Raw genomic sequence first — 24,208 nt, forward strand, 5'->3', positions numbered from 1 at the left:
ACTAAGTAAATTTTTAAAAACGTATATACAATAATTGGTAACACTTTCAAACCTAATAGATACTTGAAAATGTTTCAGGAAAGGGTTTCACTTCCTTTGTTGTTAGTGGCTTATCTTTAATGACTATATTTTACACCCCACTTTACCAATATTAGATATAATATCTGTGTGTTTTACAAGTTTATTTATAATATTATATAAAAAATACTGTATTTTTTTTTTACATCGGAACAATATTATATAAAAAATATTGCAATTTAAAGAAATATGTAACTATTAAATATTTTTTAATTATAAATTACAATAAAATAAAAATAATTTAATAAATAATATTAAAGTTTTGTTTGTGTACATAAAAAATATTTTATGATTAAAAAATTCTACTTTTTAATATTTGTTAATATATAAAAATATTATTTAGTTTAATTTTAATACTTTCCTCAATTTATGATTTATAAATAATATTCTATTAATATTAATTAATTTTAATATATGAGAAACTTAAAAGTCTTACAATTAGTTATACATATAAAAGATTATTGACCACTAATTGATATATTTTTTTGAAAGAAGATACTAATAAATATTATTATTAATGTAAATTTCAAGTCAAATTAACTTATTATTACTATTATTATTTAAGTTTTTCCCTAAATTTTTTGTTAATAGATAAAATAAAATAATATTAATACTCAATTTTAAATATGATAAAATAATTTTTTTACAAATAATAATTAATATAATAAATTTTTTTTGTGCAGAATATAATAAATAATATAAAAAGTTATTAATAACTAATTAATATTTTTATTAATGATATATCAATGACTTTAAAAATTTCAAAAAAAAATATATATCAATGACTTTTAAAAGGTAATTAGTAATTACGGTGAATTAGGGATAAGGATGACATATTAAAATTTAAAAGCTTTAAATGAGAACTCAGATAGATAATTTGAAAAAAAAAACTCACATAGTTAATCCAATTAAAATTTGAAAAGAGAAAGTTCAGTTCTACTGCCAACACCATTATTTAATATTTTATCATTAACCAACACACACACACACACACACACACAGTGTTTTTATTTTATTTTTATAATTTTCTTTTGTTTTCTCCCTCCATCAAAAACCAATTTGGGGCACAAAATTTATCTCATCCCTCTCCAATGGACAACAACCACCAGGCCCAATCGGCGCCGTCGTACCCACCAACCGGCACTCCGCCGCCGCCACCACCACCACCCAACGCCGCTCCTCCAGCCCCATTTCACCACCTCCTCCAGCAGCAACAGCAGCAGCTTCAGATGTTCTGGACCTACCAACGCCAAGAGATCGAGCACGTCAACGACTTCAAGAACCACCAGCTCCCTCTCGCTCGCATCAAGAAGATCATGAAGGCCGACGAAGATGTCCGCATGATCTCCGCCGAAGCACCCATCCTCTTCGCCAAGGCATGCGAGCTTTTCATCCTTGAACTCACCATCCGATCCTGGCTTCACGCCGAGGAGAACAAGCGCCGCACGCTTCAGAAGAATGATATCGCTGCTGCGATTACTCGCACCGACATTTTCGACTTCCTGGTTGATATCGTTCCTAGGGATGAGATCAAGGAGGAAGCGTCGCTCGTCGCCGCCGCTGCTAGCGGCGTTCCGTACTACTACCCGCCCATGGGACAGCCTGCTGGGATGATGATTGGCCGCCCTGCGATGGATCCTGCTACTGGGGTGTATGTTCAGCCACCATCACAGGCTTGGCAGTCTGTTTGGCAGACTGCCGCCGATGACGGCTCTTACGGCACCGCCGGCACCAGTGGGCAGCCCAATCTCGACGGTTCTCAGAGGTACTTTGAGTTTTTCTTCCTTTCCCTCTCATTCTACTGCATGGGGTTTACTCTGTTTGGAAGGAGCTGAGTTGAGCTGATCTTACTCTCTTTTTCAGCTTTGGGGGAAGTGTTTTTGGTATAATGTTTGTTTTCTGTGATGGGTGGAGAGGCTTTTGTTGTTTTGGTTATTCTGGAATCAGAAGTTTTACTTTTCAATTTTAGTCTTAGGGTTTTGTGTTGTTCACTATATGGGTTGTTCACTTGTTTGTGATTACTTTAGGGCTTTTCAAAATGGTTTTTTGGTCTGAATTACATTGGGAGAGGGTGAAGCATGATTGGAACATAAGTAGTGAAACATACTAGATGCTGTTTAAGTGTGTAGATTTTGTTCATAAGATTTAATTACCTTAACATTTCTTGGCTTTAACCTTGTTTCGGATACTTAGGAATGGGAAATTTTGCATTTTTAAGGTTCTGTAGTTTTCTCTATTTAGAGTTTGAGGTGTGTCAAAATGATTTTTGGTCTGAATAAGCATTGTGCAGTAATTAGATGATTCGTGATTGGAACATAAGCATACTAGATGCTGTATAAGTGTGTATTCATAAGATTTAATTACCTAACATTTCTTGATTTTTACTTAGTTTGTGAAAAAATACATTCACTTTTACTGTATGTCTCCTGGTATCTTTATTCTCCTACTCTTTTGGTCCAATGGCTCTTCACATCTGTATAGTAAGACCTTATCAGTTAATGAATGTTCATTTCAGCTGCTGTATTTGCATTTTCTATATCACGGGGTTTCCTTTGGTTCTGCTATTCTTAAGTTTCCTGTTATTTTAAAGCAAAAGGATTGAATAAATAAGTTGGTTCTGCTATTCTTAAGTTTCCAGTTATTTTAGAGCAAAAGCATTGAAGCAATTAGATTTATACTTGTACTAACATGTTTGATTGTTTTAGATATAAATGCATCAACTGTAATAGTTTGATTAGAGCTGTTTCGAGCTGAATGCACCATTTACATAAGCCACATTGTCTTGTATTTATTATATTTATAGTTGGAGCTGATTTAGAATTGAAATACACAAACACAATGTTCTTTTTAAGGTAACATTTCTTTCAAGCTGCAAATGGGTATGCCAATTTGACGTAAATATCATCATGTTTTACAAACCATAAAACATATTGCATGTCATCATTGATTGCTTGCCAAAAACTTTGATGGCCTTTTTATTGATTGTTATTAACTTGATCAGGGGTTCCTATTTGAAGCTTCTGCAAAAGAAAAAATCTCTTGCACAAACCATTTGCATAACTTAATTTGCTCTGGATCTTTGTGCTGTTAATAAGTGTCTGATTCAGCTAGCTATTTAGATTGGATATCTAGATTCGAAGTCATTAGAGTAGGACCATTCAATATAGTAATTAAGGGGATGTATTGGATGAGAGTGTAAGAGGAAATAATATTTACCATACAATCATATGTGCATGGTTGTGATTGATTTTTCTTATCTTACCTATTCATGTAAGATTGAATGGTTACGGTTAGCTCTTCTTACGCTCTCACATGATACTCTCCCAATCCCAATTCTTTAATACGTATATTTCAAATATATATACTTGATTGTTAGATTTTCTGAACTATGGTCCTGTTGATGAAAGGACCCAATTCATCAATCAAATTGATATCTGTTCCAAGTTTCATAACTAAGTTTCATACATAAAGATAATTAGATATTGGATATGCTGTTGTTCCAACAGGCTGAAGCTTAATAAGAGAATGGAAGAATGTATATATTGGTCTAGATACATATAAAGATTGTGTTTTTGTTCCCGGATAGAGTATACCGTGCATTTGGGTGAGAACACCCTTTCTTTTATTGTTGTTTGTTGTGGGGGGAATTGTGCTTGATGCTTCAAATTTAGTAGCATGAGCTGTCATTCCATAAAATATGCTTTACCTCGGCAAACTATTGGAGTTGGACCTCTTCAAGTCATTAATTAGCCTATTTGATTCTCATAGGCTATTTTAGATATTATTTACGTTGCCTCTTATGTATGGCTGATTAAATTATGTAGAGGTGCAGTTAGCACTAAGATATTTTTGAAAATTATCAACCTTATCAGGACTGTGTCATTCCTTGTTTGCCCTTGAAATTCAGTTAAGGATTGACTTTAATTTTAAGTTTTTGTTTGTTACTTACTGTTATTAGGTGGGAGTGAGCGAAGTTTGTTAAACTATATTCAAATTTTATGAACAGAAAGGCTGTAGTTCGGTAACTCTGTTAGAGCTTGATTTATGGAATTGTTTTCAGGGCATTATGTGAAATGTATCAATTAGCAACAAGGATTTGGTCCAATAACCTTGTAAAAATGGCTTCAAATTTTTATCAACTTGCTACCTTAAATGTATATTTAATTTCCTTTGGTGCCATTCAGATGATTCTGTTGAAACACTAGCTTGTGTCCTTTGTGAAATTTGAGCCACTACTAGTTGTAAGTTCAGGATATTTGATCTCTCAGCACATGTTAAAACTTACATGCATCTTTCCAAAACTATGATCTGCACTGTATGAATCTTTGAAGTCAAATCAGTAGTTTACCATATACACCTTTGCTTCAACACAGGTGATGTTATATTACCCAGTACACTGTTACTACTGGCATTGGAGATGTTGAATTGTAATAAGTAGAATAAGCTACTTATGTTATTCCATTCTGAAATATGTTTGATTGGCCTGTGTCGGTTATCTTGTTTATTGTGCATTATGTCTGGAAATGTTTCTGATGCTGTCTGTGGTTTCCTTTTTGTTATCTGCAGCTGAGTGACAATAATGGCGATGAACTGTCAGGAGATATGAAGATTCTGGACTTCTGCAATGTTGCTTGGAATTTTTTATTGCTTGCAATTTAGAAATGGTTTTGTTAACCAAATTTTTATGGGATGACATTATGAACCTGTTAACTTGATGATCAACATCATTTAACTACTTTATGTACAAAATTTTAAAATTGAACAATGATCCTTCTGTGCAATATGCGTGTAACATGTTTGATCATCAGCTAATGAACCGTTTATTCCTCAAAAGCATACCATGATAATCCTTGTGTATTATTTTTGGAACAATCCTTGTGTATGGACATGCGCTTCATTGTCTGTTTGTTCTCTCACTATTAATATGTTTGGATAAGTTTATTTTTTCTCAATCAATTTTGAAACTCAAAAACTATTTACATAAGTTTCTTTCGAGAATTGGTTTTTGTTTTAAAATCAATAGTAGAAAGATTGATGTGCTAGTGAGTGAAATATTTTTATTTTTGTAAGTTTGTTTGGCTCAAACTTTTCTATACGGGGGTCGAATTCAGCATGGAGGTCCATGATAGAGAATTTCAACAAGTCGCATATAATACCTTCCATTAAGGTAAAAATTTGGACGGAGAAATTTTGAAGAAGTTGATCCTGGTTATGATTGACGAGTTTGATAAAGAAATTTATCTATTACTCCCTCCGGTCCTATTTATAAGCATGAAAGAGAAGAAAAATCTTGGTCCTTTTTATAAGAACCAAATGAAAGTTTGAGCTATATTAATTAATTTTTTTCCAATGATGCCCTTATTAATTCTAACTTGTAAAATGTGTCTCATTAATTATTCTCTCTCTTTTCCACTTTCCAACACTAATAACAAAGGGTAATTTTGGAAGTTCATTTTAATTTAAGACAAATTTAATGCATTTTATCTAGTTTAACTACATTTCTTAAACTATGTGAATTTTTTTTTGTTGCTTATAAATAGGACCGGAGGGAGTATGAATCTCAGCTTTGTACCTTTCACATCTATCATAACAAAATGTTATAAAATTTATTCATTCATTATTTTATGCTTGTGACATTTCAATTTAGATTTTTAGTATGTGTTAATTTTTTAAAAAAATTCTTATGTAGATATCGTTTGCCTCCTTGATTATTGATGCAACAGTTCTTCACCAGTCTCATTGTGTCCTAAGGGGTGAGAATATGATAACATTTTTTTGTGATTATGATTGACAAACAAGGAGGCCAGCTTAAGGGGGAAGATGACTTAACTTCGTGAAAACACACAAATTAATAGATAAAAGGTTTATTTGGTTTGAAATTGACAGAAGGGATCCAACAATAGTTCATGTTGGTGGGTTGCAAAAACGATTTTAATTTCTTAAATATTTTCAAATAATATTTGGTTTTATCTTTTGGATGAATGTAATACTGCTACAATTAATTTCTAGCATGATCAACTTTTTCTAACAAGCACTTACTATTTAATGTTATTCTCAGGGATGAATATGTTAAGTATGAACGGACTTAGTGTTTTCCATTTCCAATTTATGATGCTTGATTACATCCACATCAATGCTACTAATATTGAATAGATTCATCAGCATGATTTATTTGGGGATTTATATAAAATAATATCTTGTTTCAAAACCCATCGCCAACAACAGTCAACATATAGTAAAAATAGGCAGATTATCTATTAATTAAAAAATTACTTAATTTTAGACGTGAGCAAGTAATAAAAGTACTAATGGACCGACTAATAAAATTGGGCAATATACTTCCATGATATGATGTTTAGGGGTGATTTTTAACCGTGGTTACCATTTAGTTATATATGTGAAAAATATGTTGCGTAATTTTGTGTGTAGATTAATCATTTTCAAGTGTTAACGTAATTATTAAATTAAGTAAATTCATATCTCCTCGGGCCACCAGATTTATACAAAACATTAAAATTAAGAACAACGTTTACTTGATGGCGGTGTAGTGGGGTAGACGAACAACACAAAAGACGAATATGTGAAGTGAAGTGACTACTTGTTCAGTTGTGTTCTCTAGTGTCACGCGAAGCTGCAACTTCATTTCAAGTTTACTATTTTATCCATCACAGTATCGCATAGTGTACAAAAGTACAAGGGCAACAAAGTAAATGAATAAAAACAATGTCTTCCTCGTTCTCTGGCTTGAGGGATGCACGAGTACGGGTACGGTACCGGGTACGGGTGCGGTATTTTTCAAAAAATCATGGGTACGGGTACGTTAGTATATATATATTTAATGATTATATTTTCAACATATTAGGAGAAAATCTGAACAATAAAATCTTAAAATTCACATTGTTCTAAAAAATAACAAAGCAAATGGAAGAAATTGAGATTTTTACATGATGCAAGAAAGAAAACTCAAAATTAAGTAACTTAAATTGACTAATAGATTGATGCAAATTGAAGATATTAGTAGAGTATATAGGCTTTTATGTGTAATAGAAGTAGAGATACAAAAAAGTACTCAAATGATACCAAAAAACTACCCAATCAAATTTCGGTATAGATTGTGTTTGCATTTTTAAGTACCCATGAAGTACCCAAGTGTACAAATATCGGGTACGTTGGCCAAACTGGAGTACCCGTGCTTCTAAATATAATCCAAGGCCAGCCTCAGATTTTTCTAAGTCGTTTGGTTCTTTGATTCTTTTTACATCGGAAAGATAAATTACATCCGTCAGGAATCGATCCTTGGACCTCCCCTACCCCACTCATATATCCCCTAACTTCTACCACTTGAACTATCCTACGGGGACACTTTGATTTTGAAAATCACACGGTTTACAAGAAAATAAAGTAAACAAAACGGAATATGACATCCATAGATTTGCTTTCCCTTTTTAATTCTTTGAAGTAAACTTTTGAAGCTCCACCTTCCATAAGAGCTCGTTTGGTATGTTGTATAGTACAAGATCGGATAGTATAAGGTCTGATTGTATTAGCCCTGATAGGATAAGGCCTGATAAAATTTAATACTATACAACGTTTGGTCATGCACTGTATAATTTGGTGGCGACAATGGTGGCAGTGGTAGTGGATGGTGGCAACGACGGCGGTAGTAGTGGCAGCTGTGGAGGGTGGTGGATGGTGTTGGTGGTGGCGGTGGTGATGAAGGGTGGTGGCAGCGATGGTGATAGTAGTAGTAGAGGTAGCAGCGATTGTGGTGGTGGGGGTGGGTGGTTGCGATGATAGTGGTGTTGGCGGTGGAGGGTGGTGGCGACAGTTGTGGTGGAGGGTGTTGGTGGTGGACTGGTGGCGGTGGTGGTGAAGGTTGGTGGTAGCGGCGGTGACGGTAGTACGTAGTGACGGTAGCAGCGATTGTGGATGTGGTGGTGGGTGGTGGCGACAGTGGTGGTGAAGGCTGTGGTGACGGTGGTGGTGACGGCAGCGGTGGTGGTAGTGGCGATAATGCTGACGATATCAACGATGGTGGTAGTGGTGGAGCGTGGTGGTGGTGGTGACGATGATGACGGTGGCGGTTGTGGTGGTGGCGATAACGATGACGCTATCAACGATGCTAGCAGTGGTGGAGCGTGGTGGTGGTGGTGGTGGCAACGGTGGTGGTTGTGGCGGTTGTGGCGGTTGATTATATATTCAAGTAATTTATACATCACACTCTTATCATGCCTTATCCATCATTTATATGTGGATTAAATAATCCATCATTTTTATGTATAAGAGGGGATTGATGTATAAGCCTATACAATACAATGTGAGCACCAAACAATGGATAAGCCCATAATGTATTGTATAAGCTTATACTATCATGCCTAATACGACGTACCAAACGAGCCTAAGGGTCCGTTTGGTGCGACGTATAGTATAAGGCCTGATAGTATAAGACCTGATAGTATTAGGCCTGATAGTATAAGCCCTGATAACTTTCTTATACTATCCAGCGTTTGGCCATACTCTGTATAATTTACCATATCGTTTAAGTTAATGCAATTTTATGTTTAGTGAAGTATTGAATAATGATATATAATAAAAATCAAATATGGAGGTGATTATAACGGTGGTGGCGGTGGTGATCAAATTTTTTTTTTTTTATGAATTGCCTTTACAATTTTAAGTTAGGTATAATGAATTCTAATTTTTTTTAGAATGTGACTTCTAAAGATTAAACTCTTAACCTAAAAAGCGTAAACAAACACTTTTAACTAATACAATCGACACTCATAAGAGAGAATGATATAATTTAAAACTTATTTAGAAGGAGAGTAATATATTGTTCAATTCAAGTAAAACAAAGAAGTACGTAGGATTCATATATCTAGTTAAGGAAAATAAGGATTCACGAGTTTAAGAATGAGTTATCTAAATACCAGTTAACTCATGTTTTTCACCAAAATCACACGGTTTACATGTCTTAATATCTGAGCCGACTAATTAAAATCATACGGCTCAAGTTTCTTGATTGCATAAGTCTTGGGAACCCTAACTGGTGATTGCAAGGAATTCAGTTCCATGTATGAACGAGGTGATCACGAGTCGTAGGGTTTAGTGGAAAGAGAAGAGAACATATTATATATGTTTTATTGCAAGGAATCCAGTTCCATGTATGAACGAGGTGAACCCTAAATGTTTATATTATATTATATCATTATCTTATTTACTTCAAACACATGATAGGATGAAAATCTATCAAATTTTATCAAATTCTTTATTTTATCACACTCTTATTCTATCTTAACCACTAAGCGAGCCAGAGGATAACGAATTTGCTAGTGTTTTCATGTGATCACGTGTGGGCAAACCATGAATGGATGACCACTGATTTTTTTAGGCTTAATCCAGTTTTTTATCCCCAACCTTTGTCATAAATATGACTTTAGTCCCTCGTCAGCGTAAAGGTGGGGATTGGTCCCCAGTTTTTGGCAAAATAGTTGGTTTTGGTCCTTCCGACTGGTTGGGTCAACGTCAGAGCTCCGCCAGCTGATGTGGCCCTTGCCACGTCAATTAATGAGCTTAGGTGGCTTTTCTTTTTCTTTTTCATTTAAATTCTATAAAAAACCATAATTAAAACTCTTTAATCCTTTCTCCCTAATTAATCATTCACCTAATTATTAATTACAAATCTCTTCATCTACATATCTTCTTCATCAAATCAAAAACCCAGATTTTGCTCTTCATCATCCATCTCCATATTAATCACAAAGGTGCATAAAGGGTCATTCATCAAACCCATAAAAATTAGCAAAAAATACTATGTTTGAATGTGGTTCCACCATCTTCCTCTGTCACTTTCAGCAGACTCATTCACCATTTTTCCATAAATGCATCTGGAGAAATGAAATTCATAACCCCAACCCACAGCTACCATACCCACATCACAGATTTGAAGATTTTGGTTTCTAAAACCCATAACCCCAACCCACCGCTACCATACCCACATCGCAGATCTGAAGATTTTGGTTCTTCTGTGAGATGTTATCTTCTTCTTCTTCTACTTCTACTTCTGCTTCTTACTACAATTCACAAATCAAATGGACTTCCTTCACTCAGTTCAACCTCCTCTTCTTCGATCTCCTCATCTCTCCTCCTCCACCAGATCAACCACACCGCCGTCGTTAACTGCCACGACCTCCACCGCGACACCGTCCTCATAAGGACCTCGATCGTCGTCCCCGACACGGTGGTGCTCTACCACACCCACGCCGTCTCCCCGAACCAGTGCAGAAAAAAGAACACAAACTTAGAGATCTTACACTAGCTGAGGCAGATCGAAACCCAGGGGGAGGGGAAAAATCAAGTCTGGTGTTGGTGGGCATTTGATGGTGGTAGATCTGGGTGTGGGTTGATGAGAAAAAAGGAGATTGATGATGATGATGTTTTTTTTTCTTGGACTGACTATGATGATGAAGAGGATAATTAATTGCCATAATAATTAAATTATTAATCATGAATAAGCTTTGAGTCCCTCATCCTTCTTAATTTTATTTTAATTTAATGAAAAAGAAGAAAAAAATCCAACATTGACTTAACCGGCCAAAAGGACCAAAATCAATCATTTTGCCAAAAACTGGGGACCAATCCCTACCTTTATGCCGGCGAGGGACTAAAGCCATATTTATGACAAAGGTTGAGGGACCAAAATCTAGATTAAGCCATTTTTTTTATTTTATTTCAATTTTCAAGGTTACTATTTTACCCATACATTAACAATCATAGCATAAAAAACGACAAGGACAACATAGTAATGAACAATCCTCATATGAATCACGATGTTCAAAAAAAAATATGAGGCTATAACTCCCTATAACTTTGTTTCTCCACCACAGTTAGCAGCACAATCATTGTTCATCAACAATGGCCAATAAATCCAGAAGATTCAAGCACCAAATAAATATGTGACCATACTCCTCAAAAGGAACTGTGAAAATTTTGTATGTCTTATTCACAAATTGGACATATAGTTCAAATGATGTTTGCATGACTTATTTACAAATGAAATTACTTAACTATTTTTCATGGCAGTTATATATCTTGTCGTTGGTGACAGATTTGTTTTTAAGAATTGTTTAGCAATCTTGTTTTGTTGTGTATCATCAAGTGCAAATCTGATTGGTACCAGCTATGAGCAAAAGGAAATATTGAACATTATTGAATGAATGATATGAAAACAACACAAATCACTGGTATCAGAACTCCTAGTATCATGTTGCAAATTGACATTCTATGACGAGCTCCTAGTCTCATATTGCAAATTAATTACCTCTGCTATTTTGGACGTGACTCTGCCATGCTTTTTAATTGAGTCTCAGCCAAGCTTATTGACTTTTGAGCAGAAGCCAATTGTGTTTTAACTTCTGCCATTTTTTTTCTCGGTCTCCATGAAATCAGTTTTTGATTTTTATTAATAATTAAGAATGAACAATCTGGTTTGATTAGGTATTAAACCGATGCTTTTATTTGATATTAATAATATATTTGTAACGTTTGACCATTTCAAAAATGTGATTGACCAAATACATTTGATCTATTTTTGTGATTGAGATATTTCCTAAAGTAAATATTAAATTAACATGTTCTCCATTGCAAAAGTGCTTTGTATCAATTTTATGATTGTGATTGAGATATTTCCTGAAGTAAATCTTTCATTAAACATGACAAAAGTTGTGATCTTTAATATCAAAGTGGTTAATTGTCCCAAAAGGACATGATGACGTATATGATATTGTATGGTAGTTCTCCGGAAGAGACCTATGAAATCCCAAAGCAATAGTATAGTAATGTGGTGGTAACTCACACTTAAGGTACTTTGAGATCTCCAATTTTCCCAACTAGTGATATCAAAGTATGAAAATAAAAATGAAAAATGTGAAAATCTCTTAAGGATTCAAAATGCAAGAAAATATTATTGGAAATATTGAAGCATTATTTTGATTTGCGAGGTTCTTCATATGGAAGAAGTGATTGTGATTGGCATATGTCCGGTTAGACTATCTCGAGTCTTATGATGCGAAAGTCTATTTCTCAGATGTTGTTCTCAAAGCCATAAATTAAAATTGTGACAAAATAAGGAAAATTTCCTATGATTCTTGAATATATTTGATGTGATACATGTGCACATATTCTGTATTTATCGATGCATCGACCTTGATAGAGTGAAATTTCCACCTTGATCAAGTTGGTGTGTGACATGTTTTTGAAAGTCGAGTTGCACATGTTCATATTTAAAATGATCTAGCAAAGATATTTAGCAAAATGCTTCTTATTTATAACTAGTCAATTATTAAGAGAACAAATGTATTTTTTCTTTGGATATGTGATGTTGCTAGTAGCAACATCTATATGCATCAAGTCAATAAGTCATTATAATTCTCTCCATTGCAATTGGTTCATTGTCAGGAACCTAATATGTCTCATCTTAGAACCTTTTATGTGAGCTATGTGTTCTCCGATGTCCAGCAGACAACACTTAGATGAGATTAAAAAGAAAGCTAAGATTATGCTATGAATTTGAGCTATTGCTAGAAGATATTGCATATCTTACTTATCATTATTTCTCGACATCAGGAGGAGAGAAAAATTAAGCAGCTCTAAAAACTTGTGTAGAATGCATATATGTACTCGCACACAATAATGTGAACCTAAGGTTCAAAAGAAAAAATGCATTCTCTGACCTAAAATGGATTTCTAAATTCCTTTATGCTGCAAATGTCATTCTCTATTAAAATTTTACTAGGCTAAGACATGTCTAATCTTGGTTCCAAATATAACTCTTAGAGAAGGAAGATGGTCTTGTTATGAGGAAAATTTTCATGAAAAGTGTAGAGATTACGAAAACTGTTTAAACCTCCTGAAGAGGTTCAGGTACCTGTGATTATTGATACAAAGAGATCTCAATCGATTATATCTCTACAAGTTGAAATAAGGAACCAAGAACTTGAAAAATTGTCGACTGATAAGTAGCACTCAATATTATACGTGCGAGAATATGGAACCCATATCAAATGGTGCGGTTGGCCAACATGTAAAGAGTCTTTGGACTTAAAGTCTATATCCTAAAGATGTGAAAAAGATATTGCATCGTTGTTTGGTTCTGAATTTGTCATTGATTGACAAAATGGAACATGCTTTTAACCAGTTCCGGTTTCATTTTCCAAATCTTGTTTTCAATTTTTTTTGTCCAAATTTGAATATGAGAAGTTCTACATCGAAGATTCATCTATCACCTTGCAGACAACACAAGGCTAAAGAATGATACATCAAGGGAGATAGAACAAAGCAGATGTCACTGAAACTCTTCTTCACTCATGATATACGAAAGAATGGTGACATAGACATCCAACAAATTCGTTCAAGTGATAATTTGACAGACTTATTTATGAAGGCTCTTCCAACAACAACATTTGAAAAGCTTGTGCGAAATATCCAAGGGGGAGTGTTATGAATAATTGGGTCAAGCCCAAGCCCGTGTAACTTGACCTTTGATCCTTATCCACCCCTGTAAATACAAAGGTGATGCATCAAGATGAGCACCTCTATTCACCACATTTGTATCTTCTCTTGCTCTTGTTTCTCTCCTCTCATCTCTTTCATCACTTGTTTAGAATTCATTTCATAAGAAAATTATTTATTAATAAAAAAATTACTTAATTTTAGACGTGAGCAAGTAATAAAAGTACCAATAGACTGACTAATAAAATCAGGCAACATACGTCCAACATGTTATTTAGTGGTAATTTTTAACCGTCGTTATCATTTAGTTATATATGTGGAGAGTATGTCGCTAAATTTTGTATGTACATTAATCATTTTTAAGTGTTAATGTAATTATTAAATTAAGTAAATTAATATCTCATCGTACCACCAGATTTATACAAAACATTAAAATTAAGAACAATGTTTACTTGATGGCGGTGTCGTGGGGTAGATGAACAACACAAAAGACGAATATATATATATATGTAAAGCACATTTATGATTTTTAAGCATTAAATGTGTATATGTATAAGAGATTTCATCATTGTATTAAATACAAAGATTGAATTAAAATAATAATCTACATTAGTTTTTTTTATAAGCATGATAATCCACATTATTAAGTTGGCATATGAGGGAGTAAGGATTAAGAAACTGACAGAAATGAAAAGTCCCCAATAATGGTTAAATAAATAAATAGATGAATATGTATAATCAACATACAATGAATAATGTACTCCTAGAATGTATTTGTGTTTTCTGATGTATTTTCATTTTTCTTTTAATGAAAGGTCAATGAAATGAACTCGCAAAAAATTATACTACATGCATATCCATGGACATGTAACCGACTAAAAAAAATTTAAGTATCAGTTATTAGAAAATAATGAGATTATAATCTGAAATCGTGTGGCATACCACAACTCTAAAAACTTAATAAAATTGCAACGTTTAAAGCCATTAACTAATTAAAAAAAAATTATAAGACAAAAGTGAAGGAAATAGTGACTCTTCTTCTATTTAATATATTTCTTATATTTATAAAAAATTATAATTTATAAAGATCTTACAATCAAAAAATAAAATTAAAAACAAATATGTGCATTTGAGTTTATATGTAAAGGAGACTTGGTTCCCGTAGGATAACTCAAGTGGTAAGAGCTGGGGACATATGGGTTGAATAGGGGGAGGTCCAGGAATCGATTCCTGACGAGTGCAATTTATCTTTCTGATGTAAAAAAAAATGTGAAGGAGACTTGAGTTTTACATTAAATACATTAAACTATAAAAAATAAATATTTATTTGCATTTGACAAATATTAAATATTTATTTAAAATTATTTAATTTTTGCATTTTACAAATATTAAAAATTAAATTTATTTTAAAATTGAAAAATGCTGCTACAAGGTATTTAATATTAACTATAACATATATGTGCATTATTGAAAAAAAAATGTTTTTTTTATCTATGATATATTAATAAAATTACTCAAGGAAGCATAATAGAGAAAATAATAATGGTCAAAGTTGAATACATGTTTGCTGTGAGAGGCCTGATCTATCCACTTAACGTGATCGTAGAGCCTCAATGAATTAGTCTCATGACTATCGGCTGTGCGAAAATACTCCCAAATCAAATAAGTTAAAAAAAATTAAATTCACAAGATAATATTTTGGGTTTTTTTTTGTAAAAAGGTTATTTAAGTTATCACTTATTATAATTCAAAAAGTTAAAATTAATTTATTCTTCTTGGTCTTGACAAGTCACACCAAATGGTTTTTCCAGGTAAAAAAATATAAAAAATGATATTAAAACTTATTTCAAGACATTAAACACTTACTACTAACATTTTTTTTGTAATTTAAATATTTCAAATTAACTTAATAATTTTTCATATTATTAAATAAATAAATAATTTAATTGTTAAAATTATTTAATGCTAATAATTAAATTTGAGTAATATTAATTATTTATACAAAACGAACTATAATAATATTTATTGAAATGTCTTGACATAATTTTTTTATATTTATAGTGAAAAATATTTTAATTTTAATTATTTAACTATTATAATTTTTATATAATATTAAATAATATTTTAAGTAAGCCCGTGCATCGCACGGGTATGATATCTAGTATGTGAAGTGAAGTGGCTACTTGTTCAGTTGTGTTCTCTAGTGTCACGCGAAGCTGCAACTTTATTTCAAGTTTACTATTTTATCCATCACATATCGCAAGTGTACAAAAGTACAAGGGTAACAAAGTAAATGAATAAAAACAATGTCTTCCTCAGTTCTCTAGGGTGTTGGCTTCGGTGGTACAGTTAAAAACTGTCTCATGGTGGTGCAGTTGAAAAATAGCCATTGGATAAAATAATATAAAATTGAATGGTTGAGATTAATTTTAGTAGAAGTCTGAGTTTACTAAAATATCCTTACCATCATCAACAAGCAACAACCCATCCTTTTTCTTCTGGGTTTTTTCTCTCTCTCCCTCCCTACCTTGCGTTCCTCTCTCTTTCTTTTCTGTGTTTGATCTTTCTCACCAAATATTTCACTTCAACCCTAATAACACTCAAACTGAATATAAATCAAAATAAAAATTGAGGAAAAAGCTTAGACTTTACTGATAAATTTCTTTTTTTGGGTCCATAATTATCATCCATTTCCGGCGGCACCTTCGCCGGCACTGCCCCACCACTTCTCCGATGGCGAACCCTGCTCCTCGGCTCTTCCTTCTCTCCCTCCCATCCTCCTCCACCGTTTCCCTTTTTCCCCTCACCTCCATACCCAACACCGTGCTAAGCAACTGAATCATGTGCACATGCAAATATTCCTATGTCAACCCAAAGCCACCAGCAATTCGTAAACAATATTTAATAAGAAATCACAAAATTAAGAATTGAAAGAACCCATGAATTTATGTTTTTAAGAGAAGACGGAGAAGGAGAGAACCAGATCTGTTGCTTCTTTTCCCTCCTAAACATGGAGTGATGATGCATAATGCACTTGAAAGAGAAAAAATGGTGGAAAAATAGATTCTCGATGGAGAAAGTGAAAGGGAGATGGAGAGGGGGCGAATTTTAGGCAGTTGTGTACTTGTGTATTTGGGTTTTTTTTTCTTTCTGATGAAGGGATAGACAAGGAAATAATGAGGGAAGATGAGGATATTTCCGACTTTTACCTTGAAAACAGTAAGTGTACCACGGTGGTACACTTCTCAACTAACCCACGGAAGACTTCGTCTCTAGGGTGTTGGCTTCTAAATATAATCCAGGGCCAGCCTCAGATTTTTCTAAGTCATTTGGTACTTTGATTTTGAAATCACTGCTAGTGCTATCGTTTACAATAAAATAAAGTACATAAAACGGAATATGACATCCATAGATTTACTTTCCTTTTTTCATTCTTTGAAGTAAAACTTTTGAATCTCCACGCTCCATAAGTGTATATTTTGATAATTTTTTTTCTTACTGAATTGCCTTTACAATTTTAACTTAGCTATAATGAATTCTATTAAAAAAAATGAATTCTATATATTTTTTAAGAGTGTGACTTCTAAAGGTTGAGCTCTCTTAACCTAAAAAGCTTAAACAAACATTTTTAACTAGGCCCCGTTTGGAAAAATAGCTTAATTAAGCGCTTATGGTCATAAGCGCTTATGTCATAAGCGCTTATTCGTAAGCTATTTTTAAAAATTTATTGAAATAAATTAAAAATAAGCTGTATATAAGCATAAGCTGTTTTTCATAAGCTGTCCTGAGTAGCTTATGAAAATAAGCTGAAAATAGCTTATGGCAGGTCATAAGCTGTTTGCATAAGCTCTCCCAAACACTGGCATAAGAGCTTATGCTGCCAGATAAGCTCAAATAAGCTCTTTCAAACTGGGCCCTAATACAAGCACGTAAAACTTTTGAAGCTCCACGTTCCATAAGTGCATATTTTGATAATTTTTTTTTACTGAATTGCCTTTACAATTTTAACTTAGGTATAATGAATTCTATGTACTAAAAAAATGAATTCTAAATGTTTTTTTTAAGAGTGTGACTTATAAAGATTGAACTCTTAACCTAAAAAGTTTAAACAAACATTTTTAATTAATACAATCAACACTCACAAAAGAGAATGATATACTTTAAAACTTATTTAGAAGGAGAGTAATATATTGTTCAATTTAAGTAAAACAAAGAACATTTCAAAAAAAAAAAGTAAAACAAAGAAGTACGAAGGATTCAGATATCTGTAGTTAAGGAAAATAAGGATTCACGAGTTTAAGAATGCGTTATCTAAAGACCAGTTAACTCATATTTTTCAGCAAAATCACACGTTTACATGTCTTAATATCTGGGCCGACTAATTAAGATCAGACGGCTCAAGTCTTGGGAACCCTAACGGGTGATTGCAAGGAATCTAGTTCCATGTATGAACGAGGTGATCACGAGTCGTAGGGGTTAGTGGACAGAGAAGAGAATATATTATATTTGTTATATTCAAAGAAAAATCTGATATAGTTTTACTGTTTATATCATATTCTATCATTATCTTATTCACTTCAAACACATAATAAGATAAGAGCCTATTTATCTTTATCAAATTTTCTATCTTATCTCACTTTTACACTATCTTAACCACCAAACAAGTAGAAGACAATGAATTTGCTACATGTTCCCAAGTGATCACGCGTGAGCCACAAACCATGAATGAATGACCACTGATTTTTTCAATTATTTCAAAAATCAAGGTTACTATTTTACCCATGCATCAACAATGATAGCATAAAAACGACAAGGACAACATAGTAAATGAACAATCCCCATATGAATCACAATGTTCAAAAAAAATATGAGGCTATAACTCCCTATAACTTTGTTTCTTCACCACAGTTTGCAGCACAATCATTGTTCATCAACAATGGCCGCCACAGCTTCAAGATCCCCATCACCATTCTCATCTCCTTCTTCAACCTCCAACTTCCCAAAACGCAATGTCAAATTCTTCACCCTACCCTTCTCTCCCATTCTCCACAAACCTCATTCCATCGGAATCTCATGCTCCCTCTCCAAACCCGCCGCCGCCGCTGCAGCACAACCTACCGCCGCCCCCGCCGTCGAGACCTTCACCTCTCGCTTCCCCGCCGATGAGCCACGCAAAGGCGCCGACATCCTGGTGGAGGCTCTGGAGCGGGAAGGCGTGACGAACGTGTTCGCCTACCCCGGCGGCGCTTCCCTGGAGATCCACCAGGCTCTGACACGCTCGCCAACCATCCGCAACGTGCTTCCCCGCCACGAGCAGGGCGGTGTCTTCGCCGCCGAGGGCTACGCGCGGTCCTCTGGCCTCCCCGGTGTCTGCATAGCCACCTCCGGCCCCGGCGCGACCAACCTGGTGAGCGGTCTCGCCGACGCAATGTTGGACAGCATCCCCCTCGTCGCCATCACCGGCCAGGTTCCCCGGAGGATGATCGGAACCGACGCGTTCCAGGAAACCCCCATTGTAGAGGTAACCAGATCCATCACGAAGCATAACTACCTCATCCTTGATGTGGATGAGATTCCTAGGATTGTGAAGGAGGCGTTCTTCATCGCCACTTCGGGTCGACCTGGTCCGGTTCTCATTGATGTGCCCAAAGATGTGCAGCAACAGCTTGCTGTTCCTGATTGGAACCTGCCCATCAAGCTCACCGGGTACCAGTCCAGGCTACCCAAGGCTCCCAGTGAGAAGCATTTGGAGCAGATTGTGAGGGTGATTTTAGAGTCTAAGAAACCAGTTTTGTATGTTGGAGGTGGTTGTTTGAATTCCAGTGAGGAGTTGAGGCGTTTTGTGGAGCTTACTGGGATTCCTGTTGCTTCTACTTTGATGGGTCTTGGAGCTTATCCCATTGCAGATGAACATTCTCTTCATATGCTGGGAATGCATGGAACTGTTTATGCTAATTATGCTGTTGATAGTAGTGATTTGCTGCTTGCTTTTGGGGTTAGGTTCGATGACCGTGTCACCGGGAAGCTTGAGGCTTTTGCAAGCAGGGCTAAGATTGTTCATATAGATATTGATTCTGCTGAGATTGGGAAGAACAAGGTGCCCCACTTGTCGGTTTGCGCGGATTTGAAGCTGGCGTTGCAAGGGATTAATAAGATTCTGGAGAGTAAACAGATCAAGGGGAAGCTTGATTTTGAAGCTTGGAGAGAAGAGCTGAATGTGCAGAAACAGAAATTTCCGTTGGGTTTCAAGACATTCGAGGATAGGATTTCGCCTCAGTATGCAATTCAGGTTCTTGATGAGCTGACTGATGGAAATGCCATAATTAGTACTGGGGTTGGACAGCACCAGATGTGGGCTGCACAATTTTACCATTACAAGAGGCCTAGGCAGTGGTTAACTTCAGGGGGTCTTGGTGCTATGGGTTTTGGATTACCGGCTGCAATTGGCGCTGCTGTTGCTAACCCTGATGCAATTGTGGTTGACATTGATGGGGATGGTAGCTTTATCATGAATGTTCAAGAGCTGGCCACTGTAAAGGTGGAGAATCTCCCCGTTAAGATCTTGTTGCTGAATAATCAGCATTTGGGAATGGTTGTTCAGTGGGAGGATAGGTTCTACAAGGCCAACAGAGCTCACACCTATTTGGGAGATCCGGCGAATGAGGCGGAGATTTTCCCCAACATGCTCAAGTTTGCAGATGCTTGTGGGATACCAGCAGCTCGTGTGATGAGGAAGGATGATCTTAGAGCAGCAATTCAGAAAATGTTGGACACTCCTGGCCCCTACCTTCTTGATGTCATTGTGCCCCATCAGGAGCATGTGTTGCCAATGATTCCCAGTAATGGTTCCTTCAAGGATGTGATCACTGAGGGTGATGGCAGAAGAAGTTACTGATTTGGCCAGGCCCAATATACCTCTGTGACTGTTATGTATCATAGTTGTTGTAGGATTTGACATGTGAGCATCATTGTAGTTTGTAGTGATTTTGGTTGCAAGACTAAGTATTTTCGTTGTCTTAATTTAATGTCGAATGCAATCTATGTCTGTACTCTGATATCTGCCGTTGTAACACCACGTTTTGCTGTAGTAAGAATGAGGAAGTGATAGTAATAATATTGATGTTCTTGAAATCTAATTGTTTCCAATGTGTCCATGCAAACACCCTCAAGTTATGATTTGCACAATTTTGTTGACAAAACATCTGTGTTCTATCTTCACTCAGTGATTCCGAAATCCAGATATAGTTTTTAGACGTTAGATTCTATATATGAAAAACGAGAACATAAATAGAGATGGAAAACCTCTTCAATAACCAGCATCATGTTTCAAGGATACTCCACTGTCATTCTATTCTTCAACGTTATGAACTTTGCAGGTTAGACAACTTGCTAAAATTACTGGACATCCTCCACCACAGCTTCTTAAATGGATAACATGTCTTGGTCCCTAAATATAGGCCTTATCAAGCTGAATCAAGGAGCCTGCACATCATAAAGTGACACCCCTCGGCTAAATTTGTACACACTTGGACACTTGGATTTGTATTTTGTATCTTTCATGAGTGGTCAATGTTTACAATGGGACTACTTTTAGTTACTAAGTTTCATGAATAATAGCATGTTTGGAAATACTTCTTCAATTCATTTTGAAGCCATAATCAATTATGGTAGAAACTTATCATGAGTGGTCAATGTTTACAATGGGACTACTTTTAGTTACTGGGTTTGATGAATAATACTTCCTCCGGTCCTTTTTATAAGAAACACTTTGGCAAGTTTTCTTGGTCCTTTTTATAAGAAACATTCTTATTAAATTAAGTGAAATAATTCATTCCAATGCAAATATACCTATTCCCCATGCAAAAATTTGGATGGAAAGTGCAAGCACCCAATAGCTATTGTCAACATTTATGGTTATTAGCATAATTATTATTGTGAAAAGGAAAATACATTATTGGAATTAAGCATATTATAAAAAATATTAGTTTCCTTGGTTTGTGTGATTTTGTCAAAATTTTCTTATAAAAAGGACCGGAGGAAGTAGCATTTTTGGAAATACTTCTTCAATTCATTCTGAAGCCATAATCAATTCTAGTAGAAACTTATGTGAGTAGTTTCTAGGTGCCCGAATTAATTCTGAGGAAAAAGAAGCTAATACAAACATAAATAAGCAGCAAGCACAAAAGAGCATTACTTTGATAATTGAACACGTTTTCATTGATTTAGGTAAAGGCTATAGGGACAGCATGCTTTTGATAATTGAAGATGTTGTCAATGATTTTGGTTATGGCTACAGGGGGGACCATGCATTTTGTAATTGAAGATGCTATCATTGATTTTGGTTAAGCCTATAGGGACATGCATTGGGTATTCTCCAAATTGAGCACATAAGTTATAGTGAGGCAAACTAAAATCTCTTGAAAACCATTAACTGTTATGATAACCAAGCTAAGATCTCAATTAACTATCTATTATAATATATAGATTCTGAAGTGCGGAATTTGGCGCTGCCAACTCATATAACTTCTATTCCTTGAACTTGCCACATCAGATTGTTATCCAACGTACCAGCCTCTATAGTGTGTCACCGTGTCTCTTTTACAAAGTCTAAACTTCTACTAATCTTCTGACTCATGTTCATGAAAACCAAAAGCACTTCCCTGAGAACTATAACCGTCCAAAGAAAAATCAAAAGTCATTATCGTTGCTATCCCTCGTGCCGACCTCTTTGTGCCACTGCCCACCAGAACAAGCCCGCATGCAGCAGACTTGGGCCCAACATCCCCACTGGAACAATGCTTCCACCAGGAATGAGATCACCGAGCATGAGTTATGAAGAAGGAAACCACCGACACCCATCTCACCATGCACGGTGAAAACTTCGACTCTGAACACAACTCCTAGCCTCTTTACTCATCGCTTCGACGACGACTCATCCACTGTGAAGAAGGCGATTGCGAGGTCGACAAAGGTGCTTCTTTCCCCATTCCTTCACCAATTTTCCATCCTTCATATTTTCTCTTTAGTAATTTGATATACTCTCTGTCATGCTTGTGCATTTAGTCTTATTTAAGGTTGCTCCCTTACATTTTATAGCCTTCAAATTAACACAGTGCCCATGGACAACTTCAATCATGCATGCCACTTGTCTGTTGTTATGAGCCAGGTCAAGATTTAGGGGTTGTTTTCTTCAGTAGGCTTGGTCATAAGTGGAGATAGTGAGCCTGAGGCTGAGCACAAAAGATCTGCATAGGGTAGATAGGAACCGCATTCAAAACAGATTTCACAAGCGTCACCTTCCCCGCCTTATTCAACAGCCTCCCCTTCCAAGATGTTAGCTTCCTGGTGATCCAATTTAAAATAAAGTCAAAATGCTCACGTTTTTGTCTCCCTTTTAAGATAGGGAATCCCAAATATTTCTCCAATCTAGCTGTAAAAGGAATCGATGTGACACCACAGATGCGATCCTTCTTCGAACGAGAGACATTCATTGAAGCAAATGCCCGAGACTTGGAGATATTGACCTTAAGCCCTGACGCCAAACAAAACTCATTAAGAAGCTTATGAACTAACCTAACCTGAGACACCTTGGCCTTAACAAATAACAACACATCATCAGCGAAGAAAAGATGAGAAATGGAAGGGCCACCTCTGGAAATCCTCACAGGCTCCCACTAATTCTGATCCATAGTATCCTAGATAGCAATTGCCAACCTCTCCATGCAGAGAACAAACAAATAAGGTGAAAGAGGGTCCATTTGACGCAACCTCGGGAGGGTGCAAAGGATGGCAGATTGACTCCCTTCCACAGCAATATGAGAGAGGAGGACGACACACATAACATGATCAACTCAACAATCCATGGCGGGGACCCAAAGAACTGGAGAGTGTCACGTAAGAACCCCTAAATAGCACGGCCATAAGCCTTCTCGAAGTCCAATTTGAAGACAGCATTCTTACTCCGTCCTATCCTCTGGTTCATAAAGTGAACAATCTCCTGTATGACAATAGCATTATCAACCGTAGCTCGCCCATGAATGAAGCTACTATGCAAGGGACCAATCAACTCCTGAAGGAACGGTCGAAGTCTATTCACCAAGACCTTCGTAATCAACTTATAGAGAACATTACACAAACCGATTGGTATGAACTCCTTAAAAGACGTCGGCACATCCACCTTAGGGATCAAACAAATCAACGTTTGGGCCAAATCAAGATCAAAAGCACTAGAGGTAAAAGCATCGCGAACTACCCCCCACACATACTCCCCCACAATGTGCCAAAGCTGCTTAAAGAAAAATGCATGGAAGCCTTCAGGCCCCGGGGCCTTTAGGGACCCAATGTGAGATAAAGCAAGCCAAACCTCATCCTTTAAAACAGTAGCGTACAACTCCTGCACCGCGTCACTGGGGAGCCCTGCTATAGTAGAAGAAGAAAAGGCATGCACATGGGAGGACTCAGGAGCACAGAAAAGGGATTGAAAAAATCCAAGGCCTCACGTCGCAGAATCTCCTCATCATCACACTAAGACCCACACGACAAAGTCAACGCATGAACTTTATTCCTCCGTCTATGGACTAAAGTCCGAGTATGAAAAAACCTGGCACTACGGTTCCCATTT

The 24,208-nt window shown here is 35.7% G+C and overlaps 2 protein-coding genes across 2 annotated transcripts; both read left to right on the plus strand.

Annotated features, from left to right (window-relative positions):
* Nucleotides 1-1,090: 1,090 nt before the first annotated feature.
* Nucleotides 1,091-4,950, plus strand: LOC130717790 (nuclear transcription factor Y subunit C-1-like). Its single transcript, XM_057568155.1, has 2 exons — nucleotides 1,091-1,843; nucleotides 4,645-4,950. The coding sequence occupies exons 1-2, from the start codon at nucleotides 1,170-1,172 to the stop codon at nucleotides 4,646-4,648; spliced, it is 678 nt and encodes a 225-aa protein (XP_057424138.1). The 5' UTR covers nucleotides 1,091-1,169; the 3' UTR covers nucleotides 4,649-4,950.
* Nucleotides 4,951-18,481: 13,531 nt separating this feature from the next.
* Nucleotides 18,482-20,718, plus strand: LOC130717808 (acetolactate synthase 2, chloroplastic-like). Its single transcript, XM_057568177.1, has one exon. It carries the CDS (start codon nucleotides 18,524-18,526, stop codon nucleotides 20,480-20,482), a length of 1,959 nt encoding a protein of 652 aa, XP_057424160.1. The 5' UTR covers nucleotides 18,482-18,523; the 3' UTR covers nucleotides 20,483-20,718.
* The last annotated feature ends 3,490 nt before the right edge of the window (nucleotides 20,719-24,208 follow it).

This window comes from Lotus japonicus, chromosome 1 (assembly GCF_012489685.1).
Source record: "Lotus japonicus ecotype B-129 chromosome 1, LjGifu_v1.2".
Lineage (NCBI taxonomy): Eukaryota > Viridiplantae > Streptophyta > Magnoliopsida > Fabales > Fabaceae > Lotus > Lotus japonicus.

Bases quoted from the DNA above. Each gene is read 5' to 3' on its own strand.
- LOC130717790 (XM_057568155.1), top strand. From the start codon at position 1,170: ATGGACAACAACCACCAGGCCCAATCGGCGCCGTCGTACCCACCAACC.
- LOC130717808 (XM_057568177.1), top strand. From the start codon at position 18,524: ATGGCCGCCACAGCTTCAAGATCCCCATCACCATTCTCATCTCCTTCT.